This window comes from Pteropus alecto, unplaced genomic scaffold, assembly GCF_000325575.1.
Source record: "Pteropus alecto unplaced genomic scaffold, ASM32557v1 scaffold104, whole genome shotgun sequence".
Lineage (NCBI taxonomy): Eukaryota > Metazoa > Chordata > Mammalia > Chiroptera > Pteropodidae > Pteropus > Pteropus alecto.
Window position 1 is genome coordinate 3,624,624 of NW_006436664.1, and position 18,852 is coordinate 3,643,475.

The 18,852-nt window shown below is 34.1% G+C and overlaps 1 protein-coding gene across 1 annotated transcript in view; it reads right to left on the reverse strand.

Annotated features, from left to right (window-relative positions):
- Window positions 1-18,852, reverse strand: part of TTC6 (tetratricopeptide repeat domain 6) — a 169,902-nt gene that overhangs the window by 83,538 nt on the left and 67,512 nt on the right. The window contains exon 6 of the mRNA XM_025047939.1: window positions 8,914-9,043. Within this exon, the coding sequence (XP_024903707.1) occupies window positions 8,914-9,043 (130 nt within the window). The remainder of the gene's footprint in view (window positions 1-8,913; window positions 9,044-18,852) is intronic.

Consider the following 18,852-nt stretch of genomic DNA (forward strand, 5'->3'; position numbering starts at 1 on the left):
CTAACTGTCACCTAAGCCATCAGTAAGTCATGATCCTTTTGCTAGAGGAGAGTCTTGCCTCGATGGTAATGGCTGCTGACTAATCTGGGTGCTGGTTACTGAAGGTTGGGGTGGCTGTGGCAATTTCTTAAAATAAGATAACAGTGAAATTTGCCACATTGATTGACTCTTCTTATCACTTGAACACTTAGACACCATTGTAGGGTTATTAATTCACCTAATTTCAATATTATTGTGTTTCAGGAATAGGGAGGCCTGAGGATTGGGGGAGAGATGGGAAACGATCAGTCAGAACACACCACATTTATCAATTAACTTCACTGTCTTATATGGGTGCAGTTCGTGGCACGCCGAAATAATTACAATAGTAACATCAAAGATCACTGATCATAGATCACCATAAAAAATGTGACACAGAGACACAAAGTGAACACAATGTTGTTGGAAAAATGGCACCAACAGACTTGCTCAACACAGGGTTGCCACAAACCTTCAATTTGTAAAATAAAACAATGCAATATCTGTGAAGTACAATAAAATGAGTTATGCCTGTAATAATAAAGCAAATGATAAAAGAAAAAATGATTTTTAAAAATAGTTAGAGGTGATAAATTAATCAGGCATTCATGACAAAATCTTAAGGAAAATATAAGATTTTTAAAATAATAGCTGTTTGAGTCCATGGTACCATGGGTAATTATGTTGTTTTTCATATTTTCATTGACTTTTAATAATATTTAAGTGGACTATGCACATTCTTCAAAAAAGATTTCTTTCACCAGAAAAATGAGCTCAAATGATTTTAAAGCATCGACTTGCAAGCTTATTTTGGTATTAATTATAAAATTTTAACAGTGACATCTCCTAGGGTATGGGTGTTATACACTTTCTAGAGTAACATACGAAGACTGAAATAGGGTAAAGAATCACAATATAAGGTGACACTGAGTCTAGATTACTTTTATTTCTAGTCAAATATACTTCAACTATTCCATACATGTGATTACATTTCCCATCTATTGACAGAATATTTAGAGAAAGCAATTTTTGAAGTTGCCATGTTAATTTGTCCAACATAGGAATTCAAAATTAAGTTTCTGTTTCACTCGTCCTCTGTTTGGCTGGACACACTGCATCACCTTTTGCTGTACAGACCCAAAGCCAGGAAGTCCTTGCTAAAAGATGAAAAACTCTTCCAAAGTCAACTGACAACTCTTCTTCCAAAGACTACCTAGAAATTAAGAAAATTCCAGGTATTCAAATAACAACACATATAATACAGTAATTTCTTCCGTGTAGTAGAGAGATTTCCGGCAGCTTAAGCATCCAGAATAAAATTATATCTCTAGAAGTAAGTGAGATACAAGCCTCAAATTAGGAAGAGAGGCAAAGCTATCACTAAACAACAGTAGTTTTACTCAAGAAAAAGCACGGATGCACCTTCAGGAGAGAATTTATCAGATTAAACTAGTGAAGAAACATTTATTACAGTAAATTGGTTTCCTCAGCAATGTTCATCCTTCTTAAGAAGAGACCTAGGAAAATGGTTGGTACATCAGTGGTCGTGGCTGCTAGAACTTGATAGGAGGGTAGAGATGCACGGCAAACTGAATTACTACCTATAAAGCAACCTAAGTTAATTTAGTATAACAGCACCTGCACAGCCCCTATGATTAGTTACTGTGTAGTTTCCAATCCAGTACAATAGCTCATGTTCATACTGAGGACTCAAGGTGAGAGATTCTGTTTACTAAGGGAGAGAGACATGCAAATTAGTTTCAGGGGTAAGTTAAACATCATACAAATGGAACATAGGGACAAACAACAATTTTCAAACTGTGGTCTGAAACTCTGGAGACCCTCAAGACCTGCCTAAGGGTCCTTTCAAGGCCTTCCCACACACGAAACTATTTCTTTAATAACACTAAGAAGCAAAACTGTGTTAAAATTTGCACTGATGGTGTAAAAAACTATAATGAGTAAAAGTGATGGCACCTTAGCATGAATCAAGGCAGCAGCACCTTAAAAATACCCACCAGGAAGCAGGAGAAAAAATGTTAATTTAATTAAATCTCAATTTTTTTAAGTACACATCTTTTTAATATCCAGTGTGACTAGATGAAAAGTACACATAGAGTGTTTCTGTAGCCATAGTGAAGTAGGATGGCAGTTTTAAGGAAAAGCAGGTATGCTATTGTTTAGAGTTGTGAACTAAACTAGCCACCATTTTTATTTGAGAAGGCAAACATCAAACTGTGGTTATTCAGACTTGGGTATGTGGCAAGGTTTTCTTGAAAATGAACAAAGTAAACCTGTTATTTCAAATAAAATAAGTGAGAGTATTTGTGCTGATGAAAAAATTTAAGCTTTCATTAGAATTAGAATTTTGGAATTTTGTGTCCCTCACCATGAGTCTGCCAGGTTCTCAACGCTAAAAGATTTTTCTAAAAATTTTAAAAATAAGATATTTTTACACGTATAGTAAATTGTGTCAACATTCAAAGATCTACATAACTTTATGCATGATATTTACCAAATAACTAACACATAAAGTTACAAAATCATGAGTGGTAAAGAATTCATTCAAAGTACAAAATAATACTATAGATTTTAATGTATTGAGGTTTGAAAAAGTCATTGGTGTGGTTTCAGATTTCAATTGCAACAAACATTTTTAGCTATACAAATTATCATTTAACATATTCTCTTTTATTTATAAATTATCATTTAATATTTTCTTTTTAACCTAGTTTAATTTCTCTTTTCTCTTTTTTTTTTGGTTCAAAGACTGCAATTTTTTGCTAAACTTTTTATTTTGAGATATTATAGATTCACATGTAGATTTAAGAAACAATACAGAGAGATTCCATCTATCCTTTATCCAGTTTATCTCAAAGGTAACATCTTGCAAAACTACAGTACAATATCACAAACAAAATATTGACATCAATACAATCAAGACACAGAACATCTTCATCACCATAAGGATTCCTCATGTTGTCCTTTTATAGAACACTCATCCCCGCCCCTATCCTGAAGCCCTCAAAACTACTAATCTGTTCTCCATTTCTACAATTTTGTCTTTGCAAGAATGTTATATAATGAAATTATACAGTATGTAATTTTTTAGAATTGACTTTTTTCAACATGTCTCTGAAGATTCATCCAATAGTTGTATGTATCAATAGTTCATTCCTTTGTATTGCTGAGTAGTAGTTGCATGTTCGGTTAAAAAAAATAAAAACCTGTCAAACTGTTTTCCAGAAGAGAGGGGAGTTTTTTAAAATAAAGAATTTAATTTCCTTAATAGTTATCTATTTTATATTGAGTGAGTTGTGGTAGTTTGTGTTTTTTAGGAATTGTTGCATTTCATTTAAGTTGTCAAATTTATACGTGTAGAGTTGTTCATTGTATTCCCTTATTATTCTTTTGATGTCTGCAGGGTCTGTAATAATAGCTCCTGTTTCATTTTTAATATTGGTAACTTTGTCTTTTCTCTTTTTGTCCTTGTCAGTCTTGCTAGAGATCAATTTTATTAATCTTTTCAAAGAACTAGCTTTTAGTTTCATTGATTTTCTCCTTTATTTTTCTGTTTTCGGTTTTATTATTTCTACTCATTATCCCTTCCCTTTGCTTGTTTTGGGTTTATTTTGCTCTTCTTTTTCTTGATTGTTGAGGTGAGAGATTCTGTTACTAAATCATACATTCTCTTTTCTATTGTAAGCATTTAGTGCTATAAACTTCCCTCTCAAAACTGCTCCAGCTGTGTTCCACAAATTTTGACATCTTATATTTTCATTTTAGTTCAGTTCAACTGAACTATCAAAATGAACAATCATTTTGAGATTTTTCTGTTATCTTTGCTGGTGATCTCTAGTTTGATTGTATTGTAGATTTGCTTTATCCTGCTATATGTTCTGTGGGAACTTAAAAAGAATGTGTATTCTGCTCTTGTTGGGTGTAGTGTTCTGTAAATTTCAATTAGATCTTATTGGTTGATGGAGTTGTTGAGTTCTGTATTCTTGCTGTTTTCTATCTGAATGTTCCATCAGTTCTTTAGAGAGGGGTGTGGAAGTCTCCAACTATAATTGTGGAATTGCCTATTCTTTGTTTCATTTTTTTTGCTTCACATATTTTGCTGTCTTCCTGGTGGGTTGATACTTTTATGGTAATATAATTCCCCCTCTTTGTCTCTGATAACTTTATTTGCTTGGAAGTCTACATTATCTGATATTAATATAGTCACTTATGCTTTTCTTTGATTAATGTTTGCATTATAAATTATTTTTACCCTTTTACTTTCATCCTCTCTATAACATTACATTTGAAGTCAGTTTCTTATAGATACTATATAGTTGGGTCATGGTTTTTAATCCACACTGCAATCTCTGTCACTTAATTGGTGCATTTAGACAATTTACATTTAAGTTAGAGATTTAGTTTACCATTTCATTTTTTGTTTCCTGTTTGTTCTCTCTGATTTCTTTGGTTTCTCTATTTTCTTTTGCCTACCTCCCTGTTACTTGGACATTTTCTAGAATTCTACTTTTATTTATCTATGGTTTTCTTTTTGTATGTGTGTGTGTGTGTGTGTGTGTGTGTATCTCTTTATATAACTTTTTAGTTTTGCTCTAGCTATTACATTATAGAAATATAACTTATCAAGATCTACTGATGTCATCATTTTACCAATTCAAGTGATATACAAAACACTTATCTCCCTTCAGTTCTCTTTACACTTCTCCATTTATAATATAATTGTATTAAACATTTCCTCTACATATATTTAAAAATATAAAAATTTTTGCTTTAACTGACAAACATAATTCATAAAACTCAAAAGGAAAAGGAAGCTCTATTGCATTTACCCATATTTTTGCTTTACACATTTTTGTTTCTTGTAGATATTCCAAGATTTCTTTTAACTATTTTCTTCCTGTTTAGAGAACTTTCTCTAGTCGTCCTTTAAAGGTAAGTCTGCTGGCAACAAATTCTCTTATTTTCCTTTCATCTGAAAATATCTTCATTCCTGGGATATTTTTTGAGATACAAACTCTGGGCTTGCAGTTCTTTTCTTTCAGCACTTGAAAAATATCCTGCCACTGAACATTCTGCTTCTGGCCTCCATGGCTTCTGATGACAAATCCACTGTCACTCAAGTTGTTTTTATCCTATGTAACATACTGTTCCTCTCTTGCTGCTCTCAAGGTTTTTTCCTTTGTCATTATTCTTAGAAGTTTGAATAGTATGTGGCTTGGTACAGTTTCCTTTATTTTTCTTGCTTAGGATTTGCTTAGCTTCCTGAATATGCTTACGTTTTTTGCAAAATTGGGGAAGTTTTTAGCCATTATTTCTTCCTATATATTTTCGGTCACCCCCCTTTCTTTTTTTTCTCCTTCCAAGACTGGTAACACAAATACTAGATCTCTTATTAAATTCCTACAAGTCCCTGAGTAGTTGCTAATTTTTTTTCAGTCTACTCCTCTTTGTTGTTCAGACTGGATAAATTCTATTGTTCTATTTTCATGTTCACTGATCCTTTCCTGCCTCCTCTATTCTATTTTCGAGCCTATCCATTGAGCTTTTTATTTCAATTATTGTAATTTTTAATTCTAAAATTTTAGTGATTCTTCCTATATTTCAATTTCTTTATTAAGACTTTCTATTTCTTTTCTGCTTATTTTTTAATTGAGGTATTATTGACATATAACATTATACTACTTTTAAGTATACAACTAACAATTCAATATTTGTATATATTATGAAACACCATGACGATAAGTCTAGTTAACATCCTTCACCATACATAGTTACAGAATTTTTTCTTGTGATGAGAAATTTTAAGATCCATTCTCTTAGCAACTTTCAAATATGCAATACAGTATTATTAACCATAGTCATCATGCAGTATATTACATCCCCATGACTTATTTATTTTATAACTAGAAGTTTACATCTTTTGACTCCCTTCACCCATCTCACCCATCACCCACTCTCTGTCTCTAGCAACCACCAATCTGTTCTTTGTATCCATGAGCTTGGTTTTTGTTTGTTTTTTTATTTGTTTGTTTAGATTCCACATATAAACGAGATCATATGGTACTTAGATGTCTCTGACATTTCACTTAGTATAATATCCTCCAGGTACATCCATGTCATTGCAAATGACAAAATTTCATTCTTTTTTATGGCTGAATTATGTGCATGCATGCATAAGTATATACACGCATGCATGTACATACATACATACATACATACATACCACAATTTTTTATCCATTCGTCAATGGACACTTAGGTTATTTCCATATCTTGGCTATTGTAAATAATGCTGAAATAAACGTGGGAATGCAGACATCTTTTCAAGTTAGTGTTTTCATTTTCTTCAGATAAATACCCAGAAGTAGAATTTCTGGATCCTATGATAGTTCTACTTTTAATTTTTTAAAGAAACTTCAAATCATTTTCCATAGTGGCTGCATCAATTTACATTCTCACTAAGAGTGCACAGGGTTCCCTTTTCTTTACATCCTCGCCAAGACTTGTTATTTGTTTGCTTTTTGATAATAGCCATTCTAACAGATGTGAGGTGATAGCTCATTGTGGTTTTGATTTGCATTTCCTTGATGATTAGTGATGTTGAGCATCTTTTCATAGACCTATTGGCCATCCGTATGTCTTCTTTGGAAAAAAGTCTGTTCAGATCTCCTGCCCATATTTTAATTGGATTGTTTGGGTTTTTTTGATATTGAGTTGTATGAGTTCTTTATGTATTTTGGATATTAGCCCCTTATCAGACATATACAGTTTGAAAATATTTTCTCCCATTCAGTAGGTCGCCTTCTCCTTTTGTTGATGGTTTTCTTTGCTCTGCAGAAGCTCTTCAGTTTGATGTAATCCTACTTGTATATTTTCGCTTTTGTTGCCTTTGCTTTTGGTGTCTAATCCAAAAATCACTGTCAAGACTGATAATAAGAAGATTACCATCTGTGTTTCCTCTAGGAACTTTATAGATTCTAGTCTTACACTCAAGTTTTTACTCCATTTTGAGTTAACTTTTGTGTGTGGTGTAAGATAGTGGTCGAGTTTCATTCTTTTGCAAGTGGCTTCCCAGTTTTCCCAACACCATTTATTGAAGGGACTGTCCTTTCCCTGTTATTCTTGGCTGCTTTGTCATAAGTTAATTGACCATATATGTGTGGGTTTATTTCTGGGCTCTTTATTCTGTTCCATTGATCTATGTGTGTTTTTTAAGGCCAATACCATACTGTTTTGATTACTGAAGATTTGTAATATATTTTGAAATAAGGTAGCATGATGCCTATGGCATTGTTTTTCTTTCTCAAGATTGTTTTGGCCATTTGGGATTCTTTTATGGTTTCGTACAAATCAAATTTAGGGCTGTTTGTTCTATTTCTATGAAAAATGCAACTGGAATTGTGATAGGAATTGCGTTTAGTCTATTTCTTTAAATTTGTTTCAAGTGAGTTCATAATTGCTTATCGAAGCATTTTAATGATGGTGGCTATAAAATTTTTGTCTGATAATTCTAACATGTCTGTTATCTCAGTATTGGCATCTATTAACTGTCTTTTCACATTCAGTTTAAGATTTTCCTAGTTCTTGGAATAACTAGTGATTTTCTATTGAAATTCGGATAGTTTGGGTTATAATTGAGGCTCTGGATCTTATTTAAACCTTCTGCTTTAGTTGACATTCTGCTAGGGCTCCTCTGATACCAGCACAGTGGGGAAGGAAAGGAGTGACTCATTACTACTAGGTGGGGATGGACGTCCAGGATCCCCATGTGGTCTTAACTGACAACACAGAGGGGAAACCTCATTACTATTCTGTTAAGGTGAAAGTCCTAGCTCAATACTCAGTCTTCTTTGAAACCACTCTGGCAAGGGTGTTTACAGTGCCTTGTTATATCCTGACAAGAGTAAAATCTAGATTTCCGACTAAGCCTTTGCTGGTGAAGGTGAAGGTAGGGCTACAGTTATTTCTGTGGTGTTTGGCTGAAATGGAGTGATTATTGTCTAAAAACTTTCTGTCTTTTTAGGCTGAATCTTTCCCGACTCTTTAGCTAGAGAGAGAGCAGTCTTCTATTGGAGCTTTTTTTTCTTGACCTGTTTTAGTTTCTAGATGACCAACTTTTGCGGCTCCAAGTCTAAGATATATGATGCAAAAAAAGAAAACCCAAGAAACTAACTCACCACCAAGTCATTTCTTCAGTCCCAAAGTTCCTAAGTAGTGCGCTTCATTCTCTCCACCTTTCGGAGTCTTTTATGTTTGGAACATCCAGTATTTTTAGTTGTACTTAGCAGGAAGAATAGGAAAACGTAAAAGTACTTATGCCCCATCTTCCCCAGAAATGGAAGTCTCGCAACTAACTTAATGAGCCACCACTCATTAAGCTTGGGCATATTATTTGGCATAATTGTGGAGAACATCCTCAATTATGTTAAAAATTATTAAAATAATATTTTGTTTTCCATCTATATATCTGTGCAAGACCAAAATTTTTCAACTAAAACAACCTACCACAAAATTGAATGCAGAAGCAAACATGAGAATCCAGCCACCTTCTATTAAGCCAGACATTAAAGAGATTTGCAAAACAAGTAAAATCCTAGTTTTCTCATCAAATCTTTTGTTTAAAAATATAATATTTTTCATAAAAATACACTATTTATATTAATATATACAACTGTATTACTGTTCTTTTTAATAAATAAATAAACATTTAGCATTTTCTCAGTTTTAATTTTCATTATAAATGTCAATAGATATGACCCACATAAATAATTATTGAGGTCCTCAATAAATTTTAAGAGTATAAAAAAAGGCCTTGAAATTTAAAAGTTTGAGAACCTATGAAGTAGGGAAAACTAATATTAACAAAAGTTCTTACTTCCTCTCCCAGGAGTTGTAGATATGGTTCCTGAGCATGCTGTCTAGTTCCTTGTGCCAATTCAGGTGGTATCTCTGGTGTTGGAACATATGCTTGCTTGTCATCTATAGCAGGAATTCCTTGCAGTATTCTACAGTGTGATAAAAACAATAAATTTGTTTTTTAAGTCATAAAGCAAGAGATGTTTGCTCTCATTTCAGAGCTTGTGCAGAAGTCATATAATCCAAAATGGGAGATAATTAAAACATAATTTTGGTTTGGTTCTAAATACACTTAGAACCAAATGTACTGATTGCAAAAGAGGCAAAAAGTTCTCTACCTTCTGATCGTTAACCTGCTCCCCATCTCCGAGTTCCTAAAAACTGCTTTAATTTCTTAGACTGAGGCAAAGTGTTGGCCTAAGCAGAACTCCCTCCTCACATTAAAGTCTTTTTGATTCATATCTTGCCAGGATGAAGAGAAAATTGTTATGGCATCAGCTCTTTCCTTCTATGCAACAAACTGCATATACGTTAAGATAATTATGAGGTACAAAACGTACCAAGAAAAGCCTTAATTAAGCCAAAGAGATGCCCTAAATCAAAATTTGAAGGAAAAGTGTGTCATTAATGACTGACAACAGACTGCTTGAAAATACATTAATTTTTGTGTTGCAGCACTTACCATAAAAGAAATATAAAATAAGTACAAAGTGGGTTTACACAGACTATAGCTATATCAATTTCATGTGGAAGTATTTAGAGTCAGTGTTCCCTCGAATTTTTTTGATAAACCATTATATGAACAATCACTTCATGAGCCATCAAATGTGAAGACTAAGCATTTACAAACCTAACTGACTTTAGTTACTTAATAATATACTGAAACCCTCAAATGCCATCGTACCAGTTGTTTAAAAACAAAAAACAAAAAAGTAGGCCCACCAAAAGCTAGGCTGGAAAAGATAGGCCGTTGCCAAAGTAGAGCCATGGAAAAAAACTTTTTGTCTCATCTAATCAAATATTTGCTTTCCAAGAGAAGATAAATTTAAACTCCTAGCATGGTGAATATAGTAAACTGCCACTCAACACCCAATCCATCCTATTTATGTGCTTTCCTGAACTGTGGAAGACAAGGAGGTAAAACCCTCCTGCCACCGGTGTCCTAGATATAATTTAAGATCCACTAATCAGATGCACTCATGTAAAATTTGGAAGGCAGACGCTTCTGATGTTTTTGTTGACAAGCAGTCATGGCAACACTGAGATCTGCAGTACTATTCCAGTTTCTTCTTTTGTGAGTTTTTGTTTTTGTTTTTGTTTTTGTTTTGCCAGTGAGCATATCAACAGACATAGTGTGGCTCCAGAGTCAAAAGCTGTGACAGAGTTCACTCGATCCCTAAATCACTGCTGAAGTGATATGTTGTTGGTGTTGACTTCTAGACTTCCCACCTTCCTGACTTGGCCAGAAGGAGCAGCTCCCAGCAGCCAGCTGCGCATGTCGTGTGAGTCATCTCTGAAAGCCCTGGAGTCCATTTTTCCAATCTTTTGATCTATTTTATAAGCATTGACTTCCCATTACTAAATCCCTTTTTGCTTAAAATAGCTAAAATTCTGTTTTTGTTTTTGTTTTTGCTTTTTTTACTACTGAATCTTGACTGATATATCTAGAAAAAAAATTAAAAAGAAAGAGAAAGAAAGAAGGAGGGAAGGAAGGAAGGAAGGAAAGAAGGAAGGAAGGAAGGAAGGAAGGAAGGAAGGAAGGAAGGAAGGAAGAGAAAAAAAGAAAGAAAGAAGAAAAGAAAAGAAAAGAAAAGAACAAAAGAAAGAAAGAAAGAAAAGAAAGAAAAAAGGTCTAGGGGCTAGAAGAATAAACCAGGATAGTGCATATATCAAGATAAGTAAAGTATTTCTAAAATCAGGGAGGAGAGAGGGGACTTCAGAAGCTACTGTGGGACGCTGGTGTATTTTCATCTGGTCCTAAACCAAAAACACAGTGGTTAAGAGTTATTCACATGTTATTCTTTTCACATTTCAAATGTTCACTAAAGAAGTAGAAATTCTGGTTGGAAAGAAAGTAAAAGAAGTTATTGGACATTTCAGAGTACATAGCTCTGGTACACATAAATGGGAAACATTAGGGAAAGGCTACCCAAGATTAGCAACTATTCCTGTATGACAAAGATGAATCATTTAATTTGAAATTTTTCTCCAGATTTTCCCTGCTTCCTTCTTTATTTCCAGAGAGAATTACCAATCCTTTCTAGAGTTCTCCCCTTTGGAAAGCACCGCCAGTTCAGTGGTTCAGACTGAAAATCTCTTTAACGCCAGGCTCTCCCTCTCTCCCAACAGCGATCACTGGTCTTGATCCGTCTCCCTCCAGTGTCTCTCCTGTCTGTTGCATTTTCTCTCATCTGAGTCTAATGACATCATCTTTGCTGTCCCTTACCTCCAATCTCTCCCTCTTCTAATCCATGCTATATACCCCTGCCAGAGTCGTCATCAGCCACCCCCTTTCCAAATACTTTAATGACTACACACACAGTATTAAACCCCTGCACCTGGCATTCAGGGTCCTCCACCATCTGGGCACCATCTGCTTTGCCAATCCTACTTCCTTCCCCTAACACCTGGCCCAATCTACATTCATTCTGCAAAAGAGGCCCTAGGTGCCAAGATTACTACAGGGGCAATAGAGAAGACAGGCAAACCAAATTACAATACCGTGTGGCTATGAAAACAATCCTTTCAGATCTCAACTCCTCCATGACACCTTTACGATGCCCCTCTGTGAAACCAAACTTCAATTTTGCTTCCCTAGCTTCCCTGCTACATTTGATCTCCTCTTTTATTGTAGAATATACTACACTTTATTCTGCATATCTTTTGCACAGTAGATCATAGCTTGGTTTAGGGGTGCGGGGGCGGGGGGGACATTGATTCTTATTCATTTTCTGTCTCCCATGGCTGCAAATGTAGTAGGTAGTGAATAAGTATTGTTGAATTTTGGCTGAGCAAGAAAAGTCTCAAAGTGAAAGCCAGTCCTAGACCCTGTCATGGAAACTGATGATGTACTGCAGTGGTTCTCAAAGTGTGTTCCCTAAACTAGCATCATTAGGATCACATAGGAACTTGCTAGAAATGCAAAATCTTGAGCCCCATCACACCTGATAAATCATAATCTCTGGATGTGGGGCCCAGTCATCTGTGGGTAACCAGCCCTATGGGTGATTCTGATGCTGAAATTGGAGAACCATTGACATACCACAGTCTCTCCTAAAACAGTCTGATCATAGGACTATCCTGAGAGCTTGTCAAATCTCTAGCTTCCCAGATTCCTCCTCAGTGAGTATGAGTTACTGCATGTGACTTGATATACTTGTCAAACACTCCAGGTGGTCTTTATCTTCAGGAGAAGCCTAAAAACTTACTGATATGTTGGGAAGAAGTAGCTTTTGGAATGAGGTTAAAAACCAGGATTTTAGTCCTAGTTTGGCCATTTGGTGTGCTATGTGGGGTAGGCCACTTTTCCTTTCTAAGTCTTAGTTTCCTCACCTATATATGGTAACAGTGATTGGGTCTTTCAGGGTCTAATGCTCAGAAATAATAAATGTGCAAGTTTGCATGTAGTACATGTTCAGTAAATAGTTGAATCATTATTGTTATTATCTTTGAGGGGACTGAATGAAGGAAACACACCCACCCCTCTAGAGTGAGTTAAACCTCCTTCCTAGTCTCCCATGGGGCCAGAGATATAAAAGGTATTTCTTGTTGTCAGTTGCTGTCAAAAAATTTTTTTAAACATTTCTTTTAAGCTGTGAGCACTCCTTAATAATCTCTGCACACATATCCTATGAGTTACATAAAAGTGACTATGAACTCCATCCTGTGAGCATGGAGAAGGGTTCTCCCTCCAGCAACCCTTTCTCCTGCTTGGTGTGACTCGAATAGAGACATTCCTCCTTCACATCTTCAATATCCATTCTTTAGTGAATTTGTCTTGTTCCTTGGAGTACAAAACTTGGGAAAGGTATTTATGTAATTCGAAGAAGACGTATACAGGGATATTTTAAGAGTGCTCATGTACAAAAGTTTCGCCTAGTAATACTTACATACGATAGAGTATTTTAGTCTAGACACCATTTTTTAAGTGCTTGAAGTAAGCCACTAAATTGATTTCACATCCTATTTATGGGTCACAGTCTAAAATTTATTAAAGAGTAGCTTACCAAGAATGCTATTTGAAAAGCAAATTGCTAGATCTAGAAAAGACTTTTTAGGAGTTCACCTTCTTGAAGAAGCTAATCTACAAATAATTTTCTTTAGTATAGTCTTTAAAATCTGTGGTAGTGGTGATGAACACTTTGAATACTTTTTAAAAATTCAGGAAGTATAGTCTTAGTAAAATAATAAATCTAAAGAAGAATAAGAGTGTAACTATATAATTTTTTAACAAAATATGATTAAGGAGGGGGATTTATTTTTAATCATTGTAAATTCATTGCTACATGCAAACAGTGACATCTGGTGGAATGACATTGCTTTGCTTTAAACAAAAATTCCAGCTTTCACATATTGACAGTTAGGAAATCAGATTAATGTCCAAATCATTTCTTTTTTGGCATTTCCATATAAAAACAAAAATACACTAATCTAATATCTTATCAAACATCAATAGCACATACCGAAATGACTCTTTGTCATCCCAATCTGTATTTTTAAACCTTAGGTAGGGGTTATTTTTTAAAAATTAATAAAACAGAAGTTTAATTGAGGTTATTATTGATTATAGTTCTAACTCTGCCAAAAACTGTGCTTTGTAATGTAAAATTCTTTCTCAGTTTTCTCATCGATAAGTTAGACTAGGAGAAGGCTAAGATATCTGTGGCTCTGATATATGTGCTTCTGTGACACATATCACTAGCTAGACCTCAAACAAAGATTAACTCTCATGTTTTTTGGCATAATATCTTGGGTCATTGTCTGGATTATGCAGCAAAGAACAAGACCAAGTAAAGGTAGGGGGAGGCAGGGAAGGATTAGACCTGACCATTGAGGAATGGCAGACAGTGAAGGGAATGGGAGTTGGTAGGTGAAAGTCAGTTCCAGATAATCACATTGGAAGAAAATGTAGAGCATAAGAAAGAGCACAATATTCCAAAGGCAGTACGACAAACTACAGATGCATTACAAATGGCATCAGAGAGATCTAGCATGGGACAATGTCACATTCCAGTGGGGAGGCAATCTGTGATGGGGAATACAAAACCAGGCAGTATTTTATGAAAGCTTTCAGTAATTAAATAATCAACATCAGGGAAGTCTCCCACAGTTATCAGGGCTCCAGTCCTGGCCTAGGACTCGAAAACAGGATTTCAGTTCCTAAGAGTGAACAAGCAATACAAGGTAGAACACCCACCCTTTTGGAAGCAGAAACTCTGCTCCCAAAATTGGTCACAATGGATCAAATATGAAATACCAAGGGTAAGTAAAATATGCTTATCTCAGATAATTCAACTAGAGCTCCTTGGATTCTTCCTAGCTTATACCAGGATTGGTTTTGGAAACAAGATGAGAACAACTATTCAGAATAAAGCATAAAGAAAAAAAAAAAGAGCTTCTTCACAAGTTCATAAAACATGAAACCACATTTGGAATCAGCGAGACCAGGGTCCTAGATTTTAGCAGCTCTGTATACGTGGACTAGACACTTAATCTCTGAACTACAGTTTCTTTGCTTAGGAAATAGAATGAATTTATCTATTTCATAGAGTTGTTGTTAATACTAAATTATATAATAAATGTACCTCAATGCATTCTCTAAAAGATAATTTTCTGTTTTCCTATTCAAATATCACTACCCTATTTGGAAGGTTCAGATAAAATCTTTCAAATGGAAGCACACTTTATATATTTGATCTGTAAACTATAAGTAGTAGAGACAGTAAGTCAAAGTAATTACTCAAGTGCCTGTCTTTCAGTTTTAAAATAAAAACCCTCAAAAGGACGTACTGTCCAAACAACATCTTTAATGTTATTTTTATGATGTATGTATATATATATGTGCATACACAGAAAAAAGCCTAGAATAATCTTTACTCTATATAAAAACCAATAGTAAAAGGTCAGCCTCTACTACCCTAGTTTGAACAATCACAGAGAAAAATTGTAGAGGCAAAATTTTCAAATCCTATTTCATCCCACTCCCGACACTGTTCAGGATTCTGAATGACTAAATTAGTAATATAAATGTGTATCTTCTAGTTCTTCTACTGAAAATCTAAAAGTAGTATTCTAATGTCTTCAAGATGAACAGTCAGGAAATGCCAGGTAAACCTATCTGATATTAACTTTGGACAGCCAGAAATGACCTAACTTCACTCAAAGATGAGTACACAGAAAAATCAAATATGAGTTCTATGAAGAGAGTCTGCAAAGCATAAAAAAGAAATATATCATTCAAAAAGCATGTGAAAAACATCCTTTTGAAAAGATTTATTGTAGAAATTAAGAAATATTTTAGAAAAGGTTTGCTTTGTTTCATCAAGGAAATTTTTAAAATGCTTTCGTGAAACAAATAACAAAAGTTCAGATAAGACAAAAGACAGATTTTCTTAAGAGGTTGGTAGAATTAAGAAAAAATAAGAAAATGCAATAGAAGTATTAAAATGGTAATTAGAAGGAATTTTTAAAATTTTATAACTCAGAAAATGAAACCACTGATATGGAACAAAAGTTGGAGAGGTAAACATGAGCAAAGAGATGAGAAATGTAGAGAATAGATCAAGAAGATCCAATATGTGGCTTGTTGCTATTACTGAAAAAATGTACCAAATAAATAAAAGGGAAACACCACTCAAAATAAAACAAAAAAAAAAGTCCTAAACCGAAAAGCTGTATCTGCATATCAAAAGGGCTTTCCATGTACCAAGTAATATTAATTAAAAAGCAATCCACTTCCAAATATAAGGTAGCGAAATTATTTAATTTAAGGCAAATTTTAAATCCTATAAGCATCAAGGAGGAGTGGAAGAGAAACAAGTTACATACAAATAAAAACAGTCTGGCTTCAAATTTCTATCTTAAAACATTGGATATCGGATAATGATACAACCAAAAACACATAAACAAATGTTGACAGATATGATAGATTACAAGAAATAGCAAAGAAGCGAAAAAGAGAGAGAATACAAAAAAGATGGCAAGAATAATACCACATACATCTGATATTACAATGAATAAATATGGAGTGATCCAACCTATTATAAGAAAAATTTCTGATTGGCTTAAAAAATATTCAAGTCTATGCAATCTACAAGGGACTAGACTAAGAAAGATTAAACATAAAATGAAGGGCAAACATATACCATATAAAAAAAGCAAAAAGTAAGACAAAGTACAGTTTTACTTTTTATGAATTTAGTGGACAATGTACAATGAAAACAGGACCACAATTAACAGTTTCTTGAATTTCTTTTCATGCAAAATTGTTTTATGTAATCATATACAAGTTTATATATTTAGTTCTACCTCCTTTCAGCACACAAAGCTTTACCTTGTTCTTTATCGTTATTGCAATGCATCCCATCACTGGATGCACCATAAAAAGTTTTCCATTGATGAACATCTAAGTTGTTTCCAGTTTCTAGTTATTATAAGGACAATGAACATCCTTATGCATTTATCTTAGTAAATGATAGTCATCACCATATAGATGGTATTTAAAGCCACGGTCCTAGATAAAGGATCACCTTGAGAGTGTAGGGAGGGGAGGAAAGAGGTCCCAGGATAAGCCCTGGGCACTCCAGTGTTTTGAAGTCATGAGATGAGGAGCCACCAGCAAAGAAGCCTTGAGAAGGCAGAGCCAGGAGGACAGGAAGAGAACCAAGAGAGAATGTGGTCCCAAAGGTCAAGGAATAAAAGTGTCGTAAGGATGAGTGAATGCAACTGTGCCAAATACCTTTGGAAAGTCAAAATGAGGACTGTGATATCTTAAAGCAAATTCAATTATGTCATTCTTCCTCAAAAAAAAATCCCAGTCAGTGGTTTCCCACTACACTGAGAATAAGAATCCCTTCCCCAATCCGTCACGCACATGCCCTAAAGTACACATACAGGGCATCTATAAATTCCTATGTAATCGGACTCTTGCCTCCTCTCCAGCCTCAACTTCATCACCGTTCCTCCTGTTCTCTAATACTGGACTTTTTTCCAGTTCTGAGATGAGTTCCAATTGTCCACAGCAAGAATTCTCAAACTTCAATGTGTGTAAGAATTGTCTGCATTTCCAACAAGTTCCCAGGTGACGGTGCTGCTAGTCTATGGACTATACTTTGAGTAGTAGGAACCTAAAAAATATCCTTTCCTTTCCTCCTAACTATCTTTTATTCATTCTTCAAGTTTCAATTTAAGTTATCATTTCCTCAAACGTCCCAAGATAATAAGAAACTCTTCTTCTTGGTTTCCATAGCGCTCTGCAGATCTGCACAATAATTAATTCACTGCCTCTCTCCTCTGCCAGTCTCCAAGTTCTCTGAGGGCAGGGATTATGTTTCTCTTGTTTGCAGATGCTTCTCTAGTGCCTAACTCTATGACTGCCACATAATAGGTACGCACACACACACAAAAGAATTTACTGATCAATTTAAGTAACTATTCACATTCGTATTTCTTGAGATGGAAAGATAATTACAACATAATAAGTTTTTAAAAACTGGTTACAAAACATTATGTACATAGCATTATCCCAGTTTTGTTCTACATGACTTATTTGCATACAGAAAAGCCTGAAATCATATTTAAGAATGTAATAGTATATATCTCTAGATAGTAAGATTTTGTGAATTGTTTTTCTTATTTGCATATTTTTGAATATTTGCTAAAATGTTGTTATTTTTAGCAAAATAATAAATGAACTTACATATCAAACTCTGACACAATCTTCAATTTTCCAATTATTATTATAGTTGCTATTGTTTTAACGTATAGAACTAACAGTCTGTCCATACTTTTTTAAAACATGACTAGGAATTTCCCTTGTAATTTGAAGCCAAGTTGAGGCCTAGGTCTGCTGATCTATAGCCTGAGCACTGCTTACCATCAGGAAGCTGAGTATAAGGGTTCCTAACTTGTGAAAGTCAACCGATTTTTATAGGACAGCATTTTTGTCAACTCCATTAACGGTGAATTGACAAAATACACAGCAATTTTACCTAAACAAGTCAATGAAATAGAACACAAGTCCATAAATAGACTCAGGAACATGTTGGAATTTAAGGTATGCAAAGTTGGCATTTCAAACTAGTGAGGAAAAAATGAATTTATTGAATAAATGATAATTTACAATTGGCTAGTCACTTGAAAAAACAATAACGCTTATTTCTCTTATCAAATTAATTACCAATGGATCAAAGCTTTAATTTTTTAAAAGAAAATCCTAAAATTATTAGAAGAAAATATGAGAGAATACATTTAAAGTGTAGAAAAGCTCTTTATAAGAATGACACCAAAACTGAAAGACATAGGAAAATGACCACTAATTTTTACTACGTAAAAATCAAAACTTTTATAGTATGAGACACCATAAACAAACTGAAAAGCAAACAGAAAAAGTATAAAAAGTCTATAAAGTATGACAAATAATTAAAATCTTTAATTTAAAAAAATCACTTATAAATCAATATGAAAAAGATGAATGACAACTCAATAGAACATGAATTGGTAACTCTCAAAAGGAGAAAAATAACCAAGAAACATTTTAAAATGTGCTCAACTTTACTAGAAATGAACAAAAATAAATAAATAAAAAGATTTTTTCTTCATCAGATTAGGAAAATCAGGATGATTGACAATTAATAGTTTGACAAAGGTGAAAAGAAATGAATGATGTCATAAATTATTGGTAGGAGTATAAGTTGGTAAGTATAAGTTGGACTTCTTCTCTGGAAAGAAGTCCAGCAAT